Source organism: Trichechus manatus, unplaced genomic scaffold, assembly GCF_000243295.1.
Source record: "Trichechus manatus latirostris isolate Lorelei unplaced genomic scaffold, TriManLat1.0 scaffold00282, whole genome shotgun sequence".
Classification (NCBI taxonomy): Eukaryota; Metazoa; Chordata; class Mammalia; order Sirenia; family Trichechidae; genus Trichechus; species Trichechus manatus.
The window spans coordinates 709,460-730,965 of NW_004444218.1; the positions used below are offsets into that span (position 1 = coordinate 709,460).

Consider the following 21,506-nt stretch of genomic DNA (forward strand, 5'->3'; position numbering starts at 1 on the left):
CGTGGTGCCAAGGACACTGAGGGTGAAGGGGTAACTGCCTGACTGGTGTGACCATAAATCAGGCCTGGTGAGCGTGACTCACAGCCGTGGCAGGCGTGGCCTGCAGGGAGTGTCTCTTGAGCGCGTGCGCGCACAGCCATACCTGCCACAGCTCCAGGCACATGGGCATGCCCGGCTTGGCATCCGCCTCCGGCTTCAGGGTACACACTGACGTCTTGGATGGCATCTCCAGAATCTCAACCTGACAGGAAGAAAACAAGTTGATTTGGGTCAACGCCAAGTCGAGTCTGCGCTATACAAACAAGAGACTTTTAAGGTGATTAGCCAAGGCTGATGCAAGTTTCTGTCTGTTCCCTGCAGGAGCCTGGGAGCCGAGGCTTCTAATTAGGCTGCCCAGGCTCGTGGGCTGGGGCGCTGCAGGGCCCTTGCATAACACACATCACTCCCAAGCGACCGGCGTTACCGCCTGGCAGCCACCTCCAGCCTCCCCACTTTCGCCCTCTCCATGGAGCAGGAAAGCCTGGCTCACTCTGGCTCCGACTCTTAATTCTGCGATTCTCCTGACCTCTGCTTGCTTCTCCTTTCCAGTGTACGCTTCTACCCGATGAGCAACTCTGAACTATCCTGGGCACATCTGATGGTACAAAGAATCACACAATGAACACCTGTGGACCCACCACCACACATAAGGAATAAACCTGACAAGGGCCCCAGGTAGCCTCTTTTGGAACATGGCCCTCTCCACCCCTGCGTTTCTCTGCATGGCGTTTCATGGCTGCACTTTGCATAACCCTGGATAGTGTGGGACTCCTGTGGCTTGTGCTGTGAGGTGTGCTCAGTGCCCACGTGGCTCCATCGCACACACCAGAGTGTCACCCTGCCACTGCTCTCAGGGGACGGCCAAGGCCACGTGGAACCAGGTCCTCAGCATCCCTTGTCCCTAAGTGCCTCAGCTTCCTCATCCACAAAGTAGGGACATGGCAACCTTTGTGTGGGCTGGGAAGAGTAAAAAAGTGCCCGTGTGACTTGCTTTTTCAGGAGCTTGGCTAAATGCTCCTGTCCATGCTTCTGCTTCCCAGGGGATTGTAACGAAAGGTCCAGCACATCTGCATCCCCCCTATGATCCTGTGAACCGGGGGTATGTCTACATCCTCCCATAGCCTCATGAACCAGAGGCATATCTGCGTCGCCCCCATGGCCCTGTGAACCAGGGGCAAGTCAGTGCCTCCCACTACAGCTCTGTGAACTGGGAAGCATGTCCTCGTTCCTCCTACATCCACACGGCCCCATGAACCATGGGCACGTCACGCCCCCCGCCCCCGCATAGCCCCATGAACTGAGGGGTATGTCTGCATCCCCCCACGACCCTGTGAACCAGGGGCACATTCATGCCCCCACTCACATGGGACACATCTGCGTTCCCCCACAACAGCCTCGTGAACTGGGGGCACATATGCCCCCCCGTCCCCACCCCCCCGCCACCACAGCCCTGTGAACCAGGGAGGCATGGCCCCTAGTGAGGCAGGCGACAGTGACTCTCTAAGGACAACACCACACCGAAATGATGTGGAGCCACCACAGACAGTCCAGTAAGGCTGCACAACATCCCTTGTCCTGATACTAAGACATCCCCCCAGTCTGCAGACAAGGAGTCTGAGATCCAGAGAAGTTAGGGATGGTAAGTGGGCAGAACTCACACTCTGCTTGCCTGGCTCCTTCTACTCCACCCCGCCCTCTTGGGCCAGGCTGGCAAGCAGAGCGTCCTGGGGAGAGTGTCTGAGGACCAATGCCACAGCTCTGCCCAGTCTTACCCTCGGGGCCCAGAATGCCCAGCAAGGCACATGCCAACTGTGGTGTTTGCCATGCCGCCCTCACTGATCCATGTAGAAGCACGGTCTGAGGTCAAGTCAGAGTCCCAAGCTGGAGCCCCAGACCCGCCACACACCTGCAGGTGAGAGGGGAGGCTGCGTAGTCCTGGGAGCGGCCCAGACCTCTCCACTAGGCAGCACCTCCAATAGGCCCATGTCAGGGCGCTCTCTGGGCAAGCATGGAAGACTCCAGTTCCTTACTTTTCACACCTCTCTCTCACCAGATTTCTGGAGATGAGGCCTGTCACTGTTGTAGACCACCAGGAAGGTGGGCAGATATCCTGAGGCCACATGGGCCGTGGAGAACTGTGACATGGGGGCAAGAAAAGCCCCCTACCCCTTCTGCCCCAGGAGCCCTGGCATGTGCCAGGGGGCTCGGAGGAAGCAGAACACTGGACACGTGGCTGGAGCTGAAGAGCATTTGTGTGGGACTGACCATGGACAGCCAGAATGCAGGCCCACAGGCTCAGTCAGGGGAGGACTGCTAGGATCTGTGTGTTCAGAAAGTCAACTCTGGCAGCAATGAGGAGCAGGGCGCAAGGGCATAGGGACAAAGTGCAGGCCAACGAGGGCATCACATGAGGGCAAAAGCCAGGGCAGCTCTGGGACTCGGAGCTGGGTGCCATGGGAGGGAGCGTGGGAGCACCAAGAACCAAATCTGGGTGCAGGGGGCCAGGAGCCCACAGGCCACAAGGGGTCTGCCTGGGGAGCCAGACCAGAGGCAGCGGCAGGCCCAGCCAGTGTAGGGCAAACCAGGCCCCAGGCTGACAACCAGAGAAGCCCTGCATCCTAGCTGAGGACACGTGCCCTGTGGCCAGAGCCTCCCCAAGACAGGGCTGTGCTTTCCATCTGGCATGCAACTGCAACTTTTGTTTCCAGAGGAAGATGCTTGGTTTGGGCAAGAGCGGCCACCCAGCCAGCCTCGCTGGGGTGTAAGTGCATGCTCACCAGGCACTGTCTGGGCTCGGGCCAGCCACGTTTTTCCAAGCCCCAGTCCAGGCAGATTCTAGATGGATGGAAAACAACCATCTTCCCAGGATGGCTCAGGTCCCAGACTGGCTGCTTCTGAAAACCAGAGATCCTGCCTGCACTGGAGGACCAGGGGCCAGGGGCTGAAGGAGGAGGGCGGGCCCGCGTGCAGGACTGGCCAGGGGAAGCAGCCGCTGACCACAGCACATGTGTGGCAGCCTGCACACCAGGCCCGGGAAGGCCTAAGTGTCTGTCCTGGGCCACTGGCCGAGCCCCTGCCTGAATGTGGCGATGATGAAGGCATGACATGTGGAAGGTGGTGTGGAGCCCTGGACCTCAGAAAGAAGAGCTGTTTCCTTGATCTGACACGGGAACTCCCAAGCCCACGCTGGGCGTTTGAGTCTGCGAGGCAGGAGATGGCTGGCCGACGCCCACAGTTACCCGGGTGCCTGGGTGGTGCAAGCCATCCATGAGGAAGCACACCCCTTTCTTTTCCACATTAATAAAACTTTTAACAGGTTTTTGGCAAATTGGCAAGAAAAGAGCATGTAGCTCCTAATTGGGGATTTAAACACAATCGTGAACAAAGAAGCGCCTGTTTGCATCTCACTATTTATGAACTGAATCTGCTTTAAGACAAAATGACTCTTCCTGGGCAGGGGCCAATGTAACCATGTGCACAAGGAACCTTGTCAGCATCAGTTCCAAGTGGGTGCCGCCCTGCCCAGTGTCCCTGCTTGCAAGGTTTGACAATGCCAGTGGGACTGCAGGCTGGCTACCTGGAGGACGTACGACAGGCAGCAGGCGCAAGATGAGGCCGCTGCTCTCTGGCCCCCACGCTGCACGCATGCTCCTTGGGCCACCCCAACCCCCCAAGGCATGCTGTCTCTCGCTCACCTCTCTGCTTCTCCCGGGCCCCACAGCCACTGTCCCCACACGAGCCATCTAGTTGCCGCTCACGAGCTTCTTCTTGTTTCCCGTCTGCTTGCCAGAGCTGACACTCCAGCCACAGCTTCCTGCTCTATGAGAAACACCCTCCACCCATGCTTCCAGCCTCAGGCTGCACTTGCATCCTGGGCACCTTTCCTCCTTGGCTGGCTCTGCTTCTTCTGCTCCCCAGCCTGACCCTTCCACGTCACCAGTCACCTGGCATCGACTCCCACTGCTTGGCGTGGTTGTGGGCAGCACCCTGCACCCCACCCCTCACGCCCCATTCTCCAGACAGTCCACTACTTACCTCTCTTGTTCTGCAATGTGACTGCCACACTGGTGCCAGCCCTCAGCCCAGAGTCCCCACTAACTATGAGGCCTCTCACCAGGCCCTGCCCATGGTGCCGGCTCTGTTCCCTGGAACATGACTCTCTCCTGCTGCCCCTGCTTAGAGGTCCATCCTGACCTTGCCAGGGCCTCAGTCTCTCTACCCACCACCTCTTCCTGCCGAGCGTCCCCCAGATCTCCCCTCCACACATACTCATCCATGTCTCAGTCCTCTGTCTCCCCCTAAGCTGCCCTGATGGCCTCAAGCCCCGACACTGTGGGTCCACCCTGGCCCACCCTCCTCCACCGGCAGCATGTTGTGGGTGGAGCCTCCGAGAGACCCTAGCCTGCTCTGCTGTCAGGGGCAGTGGGATGAGAAGGAGGGGTATGAAGGGAAAGGACCTCTGCTGAAGCACTCCTGATTCTCATCACCACCCTGGGAGGAAGGCTTATTACCAGGGCCACTTCCCAGGTGACAAGATTTAGGCTTAGCCACGTGTGCATTGGCCAAAGGCTGTTAACTGCCATCAGGCTGACAGATCCCCATGGCATCTCCACTGGGTCCTGCAGAGTGGGACGGATGAACCACTCACCCAGGTATTAACAGGGAGTCCACCTGTTTCAGGGAAGCTGAGCACCGAAGGGCTCCTGGGACAGGAAGGGCTCTCACCTCGTCGCTGCCTCTCCCTGGCATGGCCACCATCCAGCGAGGCGGAGCCCCGGCCAGCACAGTGCTCCTGCAGAAGCCCACGCTCTCAAGACGCACGGAGTCCACAACCGCGTTCCGGCCCTCCGCCAGGTCCCAAAGGCACAGTCTCAGGTCGCGGCCCTGGCTTCCAAAGCAAGAGGAGAGGCTGTGAGGCTCCCAGTCGTGTTCCTTGCACCCTGTCAAGGCAAACGTCAGCTCGTCCTTGCCAGCCACCACCTCCTGGGGCCTGCGGCGGAAGGAAAGCTTTTTGTGTGTGTGGCACAGGACATGTTTCAGAGGGGCCACAGGTTGTGTCAGGTTCCAGTGGGCCAGAACCTCAGCATCAGCATTAACACGGTGAGTCTGTGCCCAAGCATGCCCAATGCCAGGATGCGTTCCCGGGGGTCAGAGGGAAGCATGGCAGACAGTGGTGCAGACCTGCCTCCCATGAGCCTTCTGGCCACTCTCCCTGCTGATGATGCCATGCTTCTCCTTCTTCCTTCGTGAATTAACTTTTACAACCTCGCATTCCCACTCTCAGCTACTTTCCCAAGTGAACAGAAAGACTACGTTCACATGGGAATGTTTAGAGCAGCTCTATTCGTAATCACCAAACACTAGACACAACACAGATGCCCTTCTACAGGAGAATGGGTATCAAACTGTGGTACACCTCTCCACAGTGGAATACCCCTCAACAACAAAAACGAACAGGCTAGTGATACACGCAACAACCTAGATGAATCTTAAATGTGAAAGAAGCCAGATCCCAAAAGCTACAAACTGTGCCATTTCATTCATATGACATTCTAGAAAAGGCAGAACTATAGAGAGGGACTGCCTACAAAGGGGCCGCAGAGGGAACGCTTAGGGCAATGGAACTACTCGGCATGGTACTGGGCAATGCACAAGACTTTTGTCAAATCATGCATTTGTCAAGACCCACAGAACTGGACACCATGTGGAGTGAACTTGACTGTATATAAATTAAAAAACAAAACCACGCAGGATGTCGGGATCCCAGGATAGAATGCAGACCGGGACAAACAAGTCCAACTGTCTTACAAATGTATGACTTACTGCACTGAAGGTGGGGGGAGGGGAGCAACTGACTTAAGTAATTCTGGAAAAGTGTTTGGACTAGATACTCCAAGATTAAAGACAGAAATGACTGTAAAACACAGGACTCTAATTGGTAAATATGTTTCTCACAAGGGTATGGGTTAGCAATTCTGAAACCTCTTTACAAGTATATTAGGGTTGAACAAATAATAAATAGTGGATAATGTAAGATCAGTATCTCCCTGTCAGAAAAAGAGCAACAGGCGAGGCAAGAATGAGCCCTGTGGGTGCTGGATTATAGACGGACACATCTGTGTGACTTCATGTTTCTTTAAATACACACACACACACACACACACACACACACACACACACACACACACAGATACAGAAATATATATATGTGTGTATGTAAGCCTGAGTTAGTATAGACGCATACACAGGTAGTCCTTGACTTATGACGGGGTTCCACTCCAACGACTCCGTCGTCAGTCAGTTATGACGCAGCTGAGTATCTTTTTCTTTTTAGTTTTCATTATTAATGCCTTTTATTATCATTATCTTTATAAATCATTGAACATCTGTGAGTGAATATATGAGAACGATAACATGGGCAAATTATGCACTGTAACATTGTATGTAGTACATATTACTAATGATAAGATGTACAAAAAAAAAAAAAAGACAGTCCTAAGTGTGGTTTGTCATAACTCGAATACGTCAGACGTCGGGAACTACTTGTATTTCCCAGTTCTGTCCACTGGGAGGGCCTAGAAGCAATAAACACCCTAGTAGTAATGAGCACACCGAGCACCCAGATCTTGGTTTCTAAAACCATTCCCCAATAAAAGGAGCCAGGTTTCTGGAGAAATGGCTGATTCTAGGATAGGAGCAGGAAAAAGCAAGATGAGTTTCAAGCATCTTGTAGTGCCAGAAAATAAGGAAATGCTTAAAAAAATAAAAGATGGGGTACGTCAAAGGACACAGGAGCCAACCTGAAAAAGCTCCCAGTGGCCAAAGTTGGAACAATTTGAGCAACAAAATAAATGACAGCGCTGGATTATAATCCAAAGAATAAATCCACGTCCTTGCCACATGCAAAACATATTTACCTCATCACATCATCCTAAAAGTCTTAAATCCACTCCAAGTCCAAAATCTCATCTTCTGAATCATCTAACTCAAATATGGGTGAGACTTTAGGTGTAATCCATCCTGAGGCAAAATTCTTCTTCATTTGTGAACCTGTAAAATCTAGACTACAAGTTATCTGTTTCCAAAGTACAATGGTGGAACAGGCAGAAGGTAAACATTTCCATTACAAATGAGAGAAACTGGAGCGAAAGAAGAGATAACTGGCACCAAGCAAGTAAAAAACCCAGCAGAACAATTTACATTAGCTCTCCAGGCTTGAAAATGATCCTCTGTTCTCTGAGACCATGTGGGCAATGGCCCTGCCCTCCAGACTCTAGGTGCTGGCCATGCTCTCTGGATCCTGGGTGGAGACTCCTTAGCCCTGGGCTCCACCTTCAGGCTCACTAAGTAGGCAACTCTGCTCCCTCAGCTTTGGGCAGCCTCATTCTCCTAGTCCATCTGAATGATGACCCCACTCCCTCGGCCCCAGTAGTCTCCGTTATTCTCCTTGTGCATGGCAGCCCTGCTCCCTCAGCTTTCGGCAACGGCCCCAACCCCCGGGCACTTGTAAACAGCAGCCCCACACTCTGGAACTAAGTTGATGACTATCTCTCTCTTTGAAACCTAGGAGGCCATGGCCTCACCCTTTGAAGCCCAGCAGGCCATGGTTCCAGCTGCTGAAACTGGGGCAGCCCTCCCTTGCTTCTTCCAACAGTTTTGCTGATCTCCAGTTTGCTCCAGGGATGGTCCTTTTCTTTTCTTGGAGGACAACAGATGTAGCCTCTTTGGCCTGTTTCCTGTCTGTAAAATTCCAAGAGGCAGACAATGTTCTTTATTTTCATTCTCTCTCTGTCGCCTTTAGTCTAAACCGATGGGTTTTCTGCTGTGGTAGGTGGTTAGATCCACCAGTCACAGGCTTAGTCTCTTTAACAAAAGATTGTGAGGACATGTTCTTGGTGAAAGTTCTAGAACATGTGTCCCTGGTTTGTACAGCAGAATTTCCTAAATCTTTAAGTTTTGTTTTCATTTTGCACAATTCATTTTTAAGTCCACTTCTTTCCTCTTGCATTTTACTGTAAGTAGCAAGGAGAAACCACACGGCCCCTTCAAGATCTTGCTTAGAAATCTCCTCAGCCAAATATTCAAGTTCATCACTTATAAGTTTTACCTTCCACCAAACATTTAAACATAATTCAGACAGATTCTTTGCCACTGCATAAAAAGCATCACCTTTTCTCCACTGTCCAATCACATGCCCATCATCTCCTTTTAAATCCTTACCAGAAGCAAATTTAATATCCACATTTCTAGCAACATTCCGTTGCTGGCGCCATATACACTCTCTAAGATGATAGAAACTTTCTCTATGGCTCTCCTCACTTCCTTCTAAGCCCTTGCCAGAATTGCCTTTGATGTCTATAATTCTACCACCAGTCTCTTCAAGGCAATCTAGGTTTTTACTATCAGGCACCTTAAAACTCTTCCAGCCTCTACCCATTACCCAATTCCAAAACCACTTCCACATTTTAGGTATCTGTTAGAGCAGCACCTTACTCCCGGTACCAAGTTCTGTCTTAGTTATCTAGTGCTGCTGTAACAGAATACCACAAGTGGGTGGCTTTAAGAAACAGAAATTTATTTTCTCACAGTTTAGGAAGCTAGAAGTCCAAATTCAGGCTGCCAGCTTTAGGGGAAGGCTTTCTCTCTCCGCTGGCTCTGGAGGAAAGGTCCTTGTCTCTTCAGAGCTTCAGCTCCTGGGCAATCTTCCTGTAGCTTGGTGTCTCTCCTCCCCCATCTCTACTCGCTTAATCTGCTCCTTTTATATCTTGTAAGAGATTCATTCAAGAGACAACCCTACACTAATCCTGTCTCATTAGCATAACAAAGACAATCCATTCCCAAATGGGCTACTAACAACAGGCACAGAGGTTAGGATTTACAACACATATTTTTGGGGAACACAATTCAACTCGTAACACTTGGAAACAACTTTTAAACCTTGAACCGAAACTATCCCACAGAGTCATCTTTCAACAGTAGTTTAGCTCAATAAATAAAGTATATCGGCCATAAGCAGTGTGCCCTTTTAAAGAATTAAATATATGAGAGCAAAATGACAACAGTAAGTCTAAAGCACAGATGAGAACTTTAAGGGGAAGAGAGTCTAAGTTAATGGTGAAACAATATAGGCAGAAAAAGACTGGTGACACAGTATGAAGAATGTAACCATAGTCAAAGAAGTGTACATGTACAAACTGTTGATTGAGTGTATGTTTTGTTGTGCATATTTTCATCAAAAAACAAAACAAACAAACAACAAAAATTACCCCAGCCTAATCCTGAGAAAGGGTGATACAAATAGTTAATGCACTTGGCTGCTAACCAAAAGGTTGGCAGTCCAATTCCACCCAGAGGCATCTCAGAAGAAAGGCCTAGAGATCTACTTCTGAAAAATCAGTCATTGAAAACCCTAGGCAGCACAGTTCTACTCTGACACACATTGGTTCACCATGAGTTGGCATCAACTTGATGACAACTGTTTTTCTAACCCTGAGAAAACATCAGACCAACCCAAATTGAAGGATATTCTATAAAATACTCAACCACTGCTCTTCAGAAGTGTCAGTTCATGAAAAATGAGGAAAAGAATGAAAAACAATGACAGACCAGAGGAGACTAAGGAGACATGATGACTAAGTGGCCCCAGAGCAGAAAAAGGACGTAAGTGGAAAACCTGATGAGATTCAAATAAAGCCCGCCGTTGCATTAACAGTTTTGACAATGTACCATTTAATGTGAAATCCCCATGCCTTGGAAAACGGCATTGTGGAGATGTCCACTCTCCCCAGGCTGACCTGGAGCAACTCAATCCCAACCAAAATCTCAACTCAATTTCTGGAGAACCTGCCTGGCTGATATCAAAATACACATGGAAATTCAGAGGACTAAGAATCACTAAGACACTCTGGAAGAACAAGATTGGAAGTTGGAAGACTTGCTCCACTAGACAGCGAGACTTATGATAAAGCTGTGGCACTTAAGATGATACGAAGATGTCTCTGGCCTAAGGACAGGCCCAGAGCCTACAGAAGAGAACAGGGAGCTGAGAAACATACAGCCACACAGAGGAATACCAACTCACAGCCAGTAACTAGGAGTTACTGTTCTTAATTTTTTACTCTGAATTCGTTTCAAGCTCACAGAACAGTTATAAGAACAGTACGAAGACCTCCCAGGATTCCCCAGTTGTTAGCATCTCACCACACTGCCCCTCTATAGGCACACAATGGGCACCTCCTCTTGCTGACATGATGCCTCATCACCAACAGATAATTTAGTGTGCACCTACTCACATAAGGATGCGCTCCTCCTTATCACCACACACCCTCTGAAGGAGGACCTGACCCTGGGCCAACCTACCCGACACCCCACAGCCCATTCATGTTTCACCAACTGTTCCAGCAGTGTCTCCTGATCCATCTGCTCTAAGTCCCCATCTGGGATACACAATGCATTTGGTTGTCAGTGCTCACTGGCCTCCTTCAATCTGGTCTCAAGCCTTTCCCTGTTTCTGTGTCCCTCCCTGGCCATCTTAGATAAGACTCAGGCCACACATTACTGGCAGGCACCACAGACACAACGCTACGGTCCTCTCAGTGCGACACACTGGGGGCACGACATTGACATGCCCTGCTACTGGTGACACCACCCTTGATCACCTGTTCAAGACGGTGCCTGCCAGGTTTATCCCCTGCAAAGCCACCAGTTCCTCCTTGTTTGACTAGTACTTTGTGGGGAGATATCCTGATGCCCTGGTCCTCATCACATGATCCTCAAGCCTCAACATCCACTAATGCCCCCACCTGTATCACCTACATCTATGAAGGCTGCCATATGATGGTCCTCCACGCCCACTATCCTACACTTATTAGCTGTCATTTTACTGAGAGAACGAGCCTTCCCTTCTCCCTCCCTCTGTTCCCTCACTTCCTGTCAGTTTAGATTCATGGATTCCTGTATTATTCAATGAGTGAGTTGTAATCCAGAATTTTCATTATTTATTTTTATGCTCAAATCATCCCAGACTAGCAGGTGGGAGGCACTTCAGGCTGGCTCAGAGTCCTTCTGACACATACCTGTCATCTGTTTTAGCACAGCAAGATATTCCAGGCCTAGAATAAGCCATTTCTCCAAGGAATTCTGTTCTTTCCACTGGAGAGAGGCATTTAGAAACCAATATCTGGGTGCTGGTATGCTCACTGCTACAAAGTGCTCTTGCTCCCAGGCCTTCTCAGCTGACAGAGCTAGGAAATATGCACATGCGCACACACACATGCATGCAAATACACACACATGTAGCCATTTCTGCATCTATCTTCATGTATATACTTTTAAAACACCAGAAGTTCCCACTGATACCTCCCATTCCAGCGTAACCGCTTAGGGTTCTCCCTTTCTATGTCTGAACTCCCTTCTCTGGCAGAGAAAAACCTAGCTCCCATTATCCTCAAAATATTTATTTATATGCTCAATCAATGAACTTGTTTGCTTAATGTAACCAATCTCCCAACTTCTCTGGCCACCTCTATGACGTCTCCCCACTATCACCCTGCTTTCTTGGCCACTAGGGCACATGGCTGCCAACACCTCTGCCTGGCACTCCCTCACCTTCAACATCCTGCTTCCTCAGAGACTGATATCTCTGAACTTGGAGGGGTAATAAACAGATGTGTAAGATGGGAAGGGAGAGGGAAGCACTTTATTAAAATGCTACTGGGACAGTTGAGTGTCCATATGGAAACAAAGAACCTTCACTCCATACCTACAGTCAATTCCGGATGAACTGTGGATCTGAAAGGACTAACAGTGCAGTTCCTAGAAGAAAAGGGAGAGGTCATATGATCTTGGAGTAGTGACTCCTTAACAAGACACAAAAAGCACTAACGGAAAAGACTGACAAATTTGACTCCATTAAAATGAATAAACGTTCACCATTAATGGAGTGAAAAAATGCATGTTACCATGTTAGAGAAATAATTTGCAATATTAAAATACTGATCATATCTAGAATATATAAAGAACTACTATAAATCAATAAGAAAAAGACAGTTCATCTAACAGAAGAATGGGCAAGATTTATCCAAATGGCCATGCAATCAAGATGGTATCCTTTCACCATACTTATTCAATCTGTATGCTGAGCAAATAATCTGAGAAGCTGGCCTATATGAAGAAGAATGTCACATCAGGATTGGTGGAAGACTCACTAACAACCTGCAATATGCAGATGACACAACCTTGCTTGCTGAAAGCAAAGAGGACTTGAAGCGCTTACATGACGGTCTTAGTCATCTGGGGCTGCTATAACAAAAATACCACAAGTGGATGGCTTTTAACAAAGAAAAAATTATTCTCTCACAGTCTAGTAGGCTAGAAGTCCAAGTTCAGGGCGCCAGCTTCAGGGGAAGGCTTTCTCTTTGTTGGCTCTGGAGGAAGGTCCTTCTCATCAATCTTCGCTTTGGTCTAGAGCTTCTCCATACAGAACACTGGGTCCAAAGGATGTGCTCCGCTCCCAGCACTTTCTTGGTGGTATGAGGTCCACCTGTCTCTCTGCTTGTTTCTCTCTTTTACATCTCAAAAGAGACTGGCTTAAGACACAGTCTAATCTTGTAGATCTCATCAACATAACTGCCACTAATCCATCTCATTAACATCATAGTGATAGGATTTGCAGCACGTCAGAAAATCACATCAGACGACAAAATGGTAGAAATCACACAATACTGGGAATCATGACTTAGCCAAATTGATACACATATTTTTGGGGGACCCAACTCAATCCACGACACTGATGAAGATGAACGACCACAGCCTTGAGTGGATTACATCTCAACATAAAGAAAACAAAAACCCTCACAACTGGACCAATAAGCAACATCATGATAAATGGAGGCAAGACTGACGATGTCAAGGATTTCATTTTACTTGGATCCACAATCAGTGCCCGTGGAAGTAGCAATCAGGAAATCAAACAATGTATTACATTGGACAAATCTGCTAGGAAAGAACTCTTTCAAGTGTTAAAAAGTAAAGATATCACATTGAGGACTACGGTGCGCCTGACCCAAGCCATGAAATTTTCCATCGTCTCATATGAATGAGAAAGCTGGACAACACAAATAAGAAAGATCGTAGAAGACCTGATGCCTTTGAATTATGGTGTTGGTGAAGAATACTGAACGGACTGCCAGAAGAACGAACAAGTCTGTCTTGGAAGAAACACAGCCAAAGTGCTCCTTGGAAGCTATGATGGCAAAGCTTCGTCTCATGTACTTTGGACATGCTAGCAGGAGGGATCAATCCCTGGAGAAGGACATCATGCTTGGTAAAGTAGAGGGTCAGCGAAAAAGAGGAAGACCTTCAATGAGATGGACTGACACAGTGGCTGCAACAATGCGCTCAAGCATAGTAACGATTGTGAGGATGGCGCAGGACCTGGCAGTGTTTCATTCTGTTGTATCTACGTAGAGTCGCTATGAGTGGGAACCGACTTGACGGCACCTAACAACAACAACAACATCCAAATGGCCAATAAGGACACAGAAGAGGACTCCACTTTACTGATCAGAAAAATACAAATTTAGCCATAGTTAGATGCTCCTGTTCCCCAACATGGGTCACAAAGTCCCCACTGACAGTGGGAGAAATGGTGTCCATTGCCACCAGCAGGAGTGCAGACTGAGGTCGCCGTGTGCCAATGGCCTGGCATGCTCTGAGAAATTGACCATTCATACACCCTGTGGCCTAGGTGTCCCACCTCTGGGTACAGGGTGTGAACTCACAGAAACATATGCCCTGGGCAACAAGAGACACAGACAAGAATCTTAGCAGCTTCATTCATAATAGAGTCAAAGGGGACAATCCAAATTTCCACAGACAATAGGAGAATAAATCTGGGTACACACATCTAGCCAAAGACCACAGAAAAAAACAACCAATGGTAGCCACACAAAACAGGATGATCTCACAGAGAAAATGCAGAGAAAGAAGTCAGACACAAAGGAATACTGTTGGTATGGTCCCATTTTGTTTTTCAAATGATATTTTCTTATATTTTTGGTGAAGGTTTACATAGCAGTTTAAGTTCCCATTCAACAATTCCTACACAAATTGTTCAGTGACATTGGTTACATTCTTCACAATGCGTGAACATTCTCATTACTTCAGTTCTCGTTGTTCTGTTTCCATTAATTGAGTTTCCTTGTCTCCTTACATTCTCATCTTTGTTTTAAATGGTTGACCGTTTAGTCTCATATAGATGATTTTTTAAATGAACACAGTTCTTACAGATGATAGTCTTTATTTTGTAAGCCAATCTGTTAACTTAGCTAAAAGGTGGCCTCAGGGGCTTGTTTTGGTCCAAGGTTTAAAGAGTTTCTCAGGGCAATAGTCTCCAGGAGTCCTCTAGTCTTAACCAGTCCATAAGTCTGGATTTTTTAAGAATTTGAGGTTCTATTCCATATTTTTAACCCATTCTATTAGGATCCATCTACTGTGGCCCTGATTAGAACGGCTGGTAAAGGTAGCCAGGCACCATCTAGTTCTTCTGGTCTCAGGATACAGATGAGGCTGTGGTTGTGGTTCATGTAGACTATTAGTCCTATAGAGGTAATTTTTTTTTTTTTAGTCTTTTGTTTCCTTCTTTCTCTTTTGTTCTGGATGAGTAGAGGCCAACAGTTGTATCTTAGACGGCTACTCGAAAGCTTTTAAGACCCCAAACACTACTCACCAAACTAGGATGTACAACATAATCTTTATGAACTATATTATGCCCATTGACCCACGAGACTACAGTCCTAATCCTTCAAACCCAGAAAACCAATTCCATGTAGCGTTTTGTTATGTCTAAGAAGTATCCATAACTGTGCCCTCTATGTGTTTTATTATGTATATGAATATATATGCATGTACACACACACAAGCATATACCTATACATACACCTATATATATATATACAGGCACATATACCCACATATACATACCTATATACATATATGCCTACATACGTAGATATATAGCCACACATACATTTTTTGGTTGTTGTTGCAAAATTATATACGCCATTAGCAATTACCAACAGGTCCTTTTTTCTTGTGTACATCTTAGTGACATCATTTACCCTGGTCAAGCTGTGCAAACTTCATCCTCATTTGGTGTCACCTTTCCCATCACCAAAAATAACAACTGCCTACTGTCTAGATATTTTTCCCATCCCATCCCTGGTAACCACTAACGAACATTAGTTTCTGTATATTTACTTGTCCATGTCATTTCATAAAAGTGAGAACACACAATATTTGTTTTTTTGTGATTGACTTATTTTGCTCCACATAATGTCCTCCAGCTTCAACCATGTTCCAAGCAGTTTTGGGAACTCATTTTTCCTTATCTCTGAGTAGCATTCCATCGTATGTATGTACCACATTCTACTTATCCATTCATCTGTTGATGGGCACTTAGGTTGTTTCCATCTTTTTGTTATTGTGAATAGTGCTGCAATGAACATAGGCGTGCACATATGGTCCTACTTTTTTAAGTTAAAAACAATAAGCAAAACTAGTCTATACATTTCAGAGTCACATATTCAGACAATGAAGCAAGAGAGAGGGTGAGGGGTGCCTCCCAAGCGGCGGCACTGAAGCAGGTGCGGGCGGGGTTGCTGGGGGCTGGCAGTGTTCCATATCGTGACCTGGGAACTGGTTACTCAGGTGTCCACTTAGTGATAATATGACAATCTGCATATTTGTTTTGCATACTTTTTCGTAAGTGTGTGACATTTCAGAATAGAAAAAGTTAAAAACTACCCCTAAGCTGCTATCTCCATGACAGGTATGTCCTCAGGTGTGTAGCCCGGGTAAGGGATGTCTGCTGCATACACCCTGGCCTTTACCCAGGACCCTGTCCACAGCCTGGCCAAAGCTGAGGCACCCAGTTCCAGGCACTCTGCCTTCCTGCTTGTCCTGGCAGAGATGAAAGCGCCCCTCCCTGGGAAGGGCCACTATGGAGAGTCGTGCTTTCCAAACACACCTGAGCGCACAGGGCCAGGGAGGGCTGTGGGCCAAGTGCATTCTAGTGCAATTCAAATGCACCTGGTCAATCCAAGCACCTGCAGGCAGTCCCCAGGAGGCAGCCCTCCAGACAGCCTGGGTCCAGCCCTACTAGAGATCCTGGGGGCCTTGCCCATGCTGTGGCGCAGCTCAAGCCAGAAGGGGGCCGCTCCCAAGCATACAGTCACACTGCCCTTTGAGAGTCCTCCTGCACCTGCACCTGGCCGGGCTCTTCAGAGCATGGAGCCCCCGGATTTGGCGTTGGGTGCCTGGCACTTGCTGCAGGGGGGTGCCCACGAGGTGAGCAGGCACAGCTCCCCCGGAGGACCTACACCTCACTGAAAAATTCAGCGGCAACATTTGCAAATGGCAACTCCTGATGCGAGTAGCTTAGTGGGTTATTTGGAAACACTGTCTACTCTAACCATCAGGGAAAGACCAAGCCACATGGAGGGGCCCTCTGCACCAGCTGGGCTGAGAAAGAGCCAAGCCCAGCCAGTGCTCTCGAAACACATGCGCTCCAGGGCCACCACACTCCCAGGCAGCTCCTGGCCCCTTGGTCACTCCCAGCTCACCTTCTGGGGCTGCTGGAGGGTTGAGTGGTGGCCATTGCATGAGCGATACAAAGGTGCCTCTGAAGCCCTGGACTCCACGGTGCCCAGATGCTCAAGGGTCCAAGTTCAGAGCCAGAAGGAAAAGGGTCTTGCCCTTCTGGAGTTCTGGGTCTGGTGGTGGAGGCAGTGGTACACAAATGCCCTGAGAACGGAGAACAGCAAATCCAGCAAGACCAACTACAGCCCCCGTGGGAGCAGAGGGTGCTCAGGAGAGCAGGCAAGCTGGGTTTGACAATTCCCAGGCCGGCGGCAGTGAACCTCACACAAAGGGCAAGAGTCACTGTGATCAAAGAAAACAGCCTTGTCCAGCAGCCCGGCTCCCTGCCCATCCTCCTGGTCTGTAGCTTGTCCCATCCCTCCATCTCCCCATAAGAAGGCAGAGAAGCCCCTCCCAACTCTCCTCTTACCCACTGGCCCCTTGTCCTTCCTGCTGCTTCTTGGCCAACCTCCTACCTGGCATCCTTGGCTCTAGGCATCCTTTCTGGCCACTCCCCATGGCTGCAGCGGGAGACCCACTAGTCAGCTACCCGGCGCACACAGCCACTCACAGCACTGCATTCCTCCACTGGGAGTGCCAGCCCCTGACCTCCCCTGCCAACCCGTTCCACCTGCAGCCAGCCAGCCTGAGTGCTGCAGACCTGGTGCCTCTGTGGTGCTCCCAATGTCCTGCAAGGCAGCCCCACACTGGGTGTGTGGATCAGGCCCCGGATTCTGGTGTGCTCTAGGGTTAGCTCTGCTGTCACCCTGGAAACCAGTCTTTGCCTCCCAGGGAGAAGGCTATCTTGCAAAGGAGCTGCAGCAGCCCTGCTCCAGGACACGCTGTCTTAGAACAGGACCAAGGGCTCGACGTGCCCCTGTGTTCTGGCCACAGCTTGGCCCTCGGGCTGTCCTGCAGGAGGGGCCGGAGCTGGCACTTGGTACCCAGAGACCTGTCCTTGGGTTTGCTCCTGGCACCAACACTCCAATGGGGACCAGCCTCCTCTGTGGTCCCTTCCCCCCAGGGAGGCAGCCTAGACATGGCAAATGCCCAAGTGATTTTTAGGGAACCAAAAAACAAATACACACGGGCCCAGCTGCCTTGGAGGAAGGCTACTGGGCGGGAGGTGGCAGGACAGGTGGGCTGCAGAACCCCCGGGAGAAGGTCGTGGGGCTGGGCTTGATCACAACAGTCACTGCAGGAAAACTGCAGAAGCAAAACTGGTGTGTGAAGATGCTGCAGGCTTGAGGAGTCATGGCGCCCCATGAGGTAGGTCTTCCAAGCACACTGGCGTCGAGGCCAGCAGTGGGTCCTGTGTGAGTGTCACCTTCACAAGCCACCTGTGTCCCACAGCTCAGCAGTCGTGCAGGCCATGAAGACCTCGGGAGCTTCCCGTAGGAACAGCCAGGTGAGGTGCTGTTAGAACCTGGCAGAGGAGGACTCGGCCAGGGTCCCAGCTCCGAGCGCCACCAGCTCCTTGGGGCTTGGTTTCTTGAGGTCCCCGTGGCCCAACAGCTGTGATCCTGCCCTACTCACCCGACAGAGTTGGAGGAAAAGGTGGGCGAATGGGCCCATCTTTGGGACCACAGGCCTCTGGTGGGCGGCAGGCCATCTCCCTGCCATGTCCCCAGCCTTCTGGTCTCCAAGCCTGCGCTTCACCCCATTCTCCTCCCCTTGGCAACAGTGGCTATCACCCCTGCCCAGGCTCCCAACCAGAAACCTAGGTGCCCGCTGTAAAGCCCCACCCCTCTCCTGTCTTTCGCCTGGGCTTGCAGCTACTGCCTTCAATGTCACCAGCCCCATCACTCCAGGCATCCTTTACGCCTCTGCCACAGCAACCTGAGGGCGGCATTCCTGGTCCACCTTCCAGCACGCCTGACTTCCTGGGGTAGGGGGTGGACAACACAGGTACACCCGGGGGGGATGGAGATGAGGCTCAGAGCAGTGCAGTAACCCAGGCAAGATCAGGGAGAAGAGGTGGTGATGATGGCGGAGGCTGGGCAGAGGTCATGGCCCACCCTGCTTAACCAGCAAGGGAGTGTGGAGGAGGAGAGGGCAGGCGGGCTGGGATGGGCTGAGGCAGGCCCACACTTCTCCATCCTACACAACAGTACCTCCAGAACAAAGTGCAGCAAAAGGCCAGTCCTGGAATCCAGGAAGGCTGCTTGAGAGGGGATCACGGAGGGACACCTGGGTGCTGTGCTCCTTCCCATGCTAAGTCCAAGCTGTCTGGGCCCTCCCTGACCCCTGTTCTGGTCACAGCTGTCCCCACCGAGGATGCCAGCCTACCCTGGCAGCTGTGGGTACCCTCTGATGCCGCAGGGCCTCCATCTGAGATTCTGGAACCCACTGGGGGCCACAACTCGGCTCCTTTGGGATGCCATGTGCAGCCAGACAGGCAGCCACCGTGCTGCTACCAAGACCCACCTGAGAAGCTGGTGCCCGTGAGGCAGCGTCTGCAGCCAGGTCACACACTGGCTCCCATGGCCATCCAGGGTGGTGAGTGCCCTCCGTGTGTGCAGGCTCCAGATGTGCACGAGGCCGCTAAGAGATCTGTCTTGGACACAAAGAGGTACAGGGTCAGGCGAGCGCTAGAGGCAGGCAGTCCCCTTATGCAAGCTCAGAGGGGCCAAATAGGCAACCCAGCTGGGGCTCAGGCTAGCAGTTTTTAGTTTAAAGAGCTGACAGCTCTAGATATGAACCTAGGGTGAAACTGGCGAAGTACTCCTCTTCCAGAGGAAGGCTTGAGGGGTCCTTTGGGGCCTCTAGTCCCCAGCTTGTGAGGAAATGGGCCTTCAGGGTAGCCCAGGCAGAAGCGGAGCCGAGCTTTGCTTCTTGGAGGGGAAAGGATAGCCGAGCTATTCAAAAATATGAACTGGATGGGCCCAGGCCAGGCCCAGGAAGGGGGTGATCAGGTTTGGCCTGAGAGCCAGCCCCAATGGCCACAGCCGCTGGGCGAGGTTGTGCTTGCTGCAGCATGTATAATGGGGCGTGTTCCCCGGCCCACCTTGGGGCATGAGGTCCAAAGGAGACAGAGGGGAAGTAGAGTCTGGGCGTCCAGAGCCCCCCTGCCATAGATGAGGGCTCTGTCCCCTTGAGGGCTGGGCTCGCTGTGAGGCCTGTGGCCATGTAACACCCCCTGGGCCAGCCCCCCAGAGTCGGGCTCTGGACAGCAGCTACTCACCCTGAGAGGAGGAGCGGGCATCCCTGACCCTGGGTTCCTCTGTAGAAGTGCAGTGCGTGAACGGCCGACTGAGTGCCTCGGAGCACAAACTGGGGGTCTGGTAGTGGTGGAGGCCGGGTGGGGGCTGCCATGCTGCTTGAGGGTGCAGTCGCCTGGGGACAGAGGGAGGGCATGTGAGCGACTCCTCCTGTCCTCCATGAAGTCAGCCTCAGCCACAGAATGGCCCTCTGCCCCTCTCGGGTTAAGGTGAGACCTCTCTTTGTTCCTCCCCAAAATAGAGGAGACTGGTTCCCAGTGTGGGCAGGGGGCACCAGCTGAGAACACGGAGACCATCCTTTCCTAGTGCCGGCCTCTTTGGCAGCTGCTCCTGCCGAGATCTGGGAGCCCTCCCTGGATACCACCCTCCCTCACTACTTTTCCACTCTGCCTAACAGCCTCTGCACCCCATCGGCACCACCCTGGCCACATCTTCCCTGTCCCTGGACAAGCACAGCGGCCCCTCTCGCCCTTGGCCTTCTTCCCTGCATACAGCCCTGCACTTTCAGGGCACCTGCTGGCTGTACCCCCTGCTCCATGGGTCCCACCAGCCACACCAGCGTCTTCCGGCTCTGGCCCAGGCCTGGCTGAGTCCTACCCTCTGCCTAGGCCTCACTCCAGCTTCTCTCCCTTGGGGAAGCCCTCCCCAAGCAGCCCTCCCAGCAAACTCAGTCTCCCCTCTGAGCACTCGCTCCTCTTCTTCCCTGTAGTGAAGTAATGATGCACAGTGACATGCTGCCCACCTCTGCCCCACTGTGAGCTCGGGAGCAGGGGCCACGATGGCCTGCACCTGCATGGACGCCCTGCTCAGCAAACATTGAACAAATAAACAAAGAGATGCATGAGAGGTGCACGGGGTCCCAAGGTAGACAAAGAACAAGCAAGACCCTTGCCACAAGTTGCAGAAACTGTCAGTCATAGCCATGTAGACCCCAGGCCTGGACCTCTATAATTTCTAATTTCCACGACCACCCTGCAAGGAAGTGGCACTCTCTTTACACCTGGGGAAACCGAGGCATGGAAGGGTCCAGTGAGGTGGCTCCAGGCCCCTCAGCTGGTGGTGGCTCAGATCTAAAGTACTCCAGGGCCTGCACGTTGCCTCTGAGAGGCAGAGCGGCCAATGCAGCGATGTGTGGGCAAGGGGCCCAACCACTCAGGACAGACGGGCCACAAACTGCCTCAGGAGCCCTGGCCAGTGGGGAGGCAGCCCCTGAAGGCCAGAGGCCACCCTGTGTGGCTATCCCAACCCTGCCCCACAGCCACCTTAAGTATCACCCCTACCCCTGCCAAGAGATCTTCCAGCAAAATCTACAGAAAAAGGAGGCAGCAGTAGGCCCGGCTGTGACTCCTGTGTGGGGTCAGCTGCCTGATGCTAGGGGCCCCCTTCGGTGGCCTCCTGCTGGGCAGGCCCATGCATCCCTGAGATGTGGCCACACAGGGCCTCCACCTGGAACCCGCCCCTTGGAACAGTGGCCCTGGCAAGGCAGCTGCTCGAAGGGGCCCGTGTTTTCTCAATGGCGCATTGGTGGTGTCTGAGAAATCACCGCCAGGCCCCGCCCTGGCATTTCTCTGCTTCTTTCCTGGTCCCTTAGCCTCCATCTGTGCTGCA

The 21,506-nt window shown here is 51.1% G+C and overlaps 1 protein-coding gene across 1 annotated transcript in view; it reads right to left on the reverse strand.

Annotated features, from left to right (window-relative positions):
- The window catches only part of GNB1L (G protein subunit beta 1 like), a 77,139-nt gene that overhangs the window by 21,606 nt on the left and 34,027 nt on the right, over positions 1 to 21,506 (reverse strand). Inside the window, exons 3-6 of the mRNA XM_023725057.1 lie at positions 19,862 to 20,013; positions 19,105 to 19,230; positions 4,765 to 4,927; positions 143 to 241 (exon numbers count right to left, since the gene is read on the reverse strand). Coding sequence (XP_023580825.1) covers positions 143 to 241; positions 4,765 to 4,927; positions 19,105 to 19,230; positions 19,862 to 19,992 — 519 coding nt within the window. The 5' untranslated portion in view covers positions 19,993 to 20,013. The remainder of the gene's footprint in view (positions 1 to 142; positions 242 to 4,764; positions 4,928 to 19,104; positions 19,231 to 19,861; positions 20,014 to 21,506) is intronic.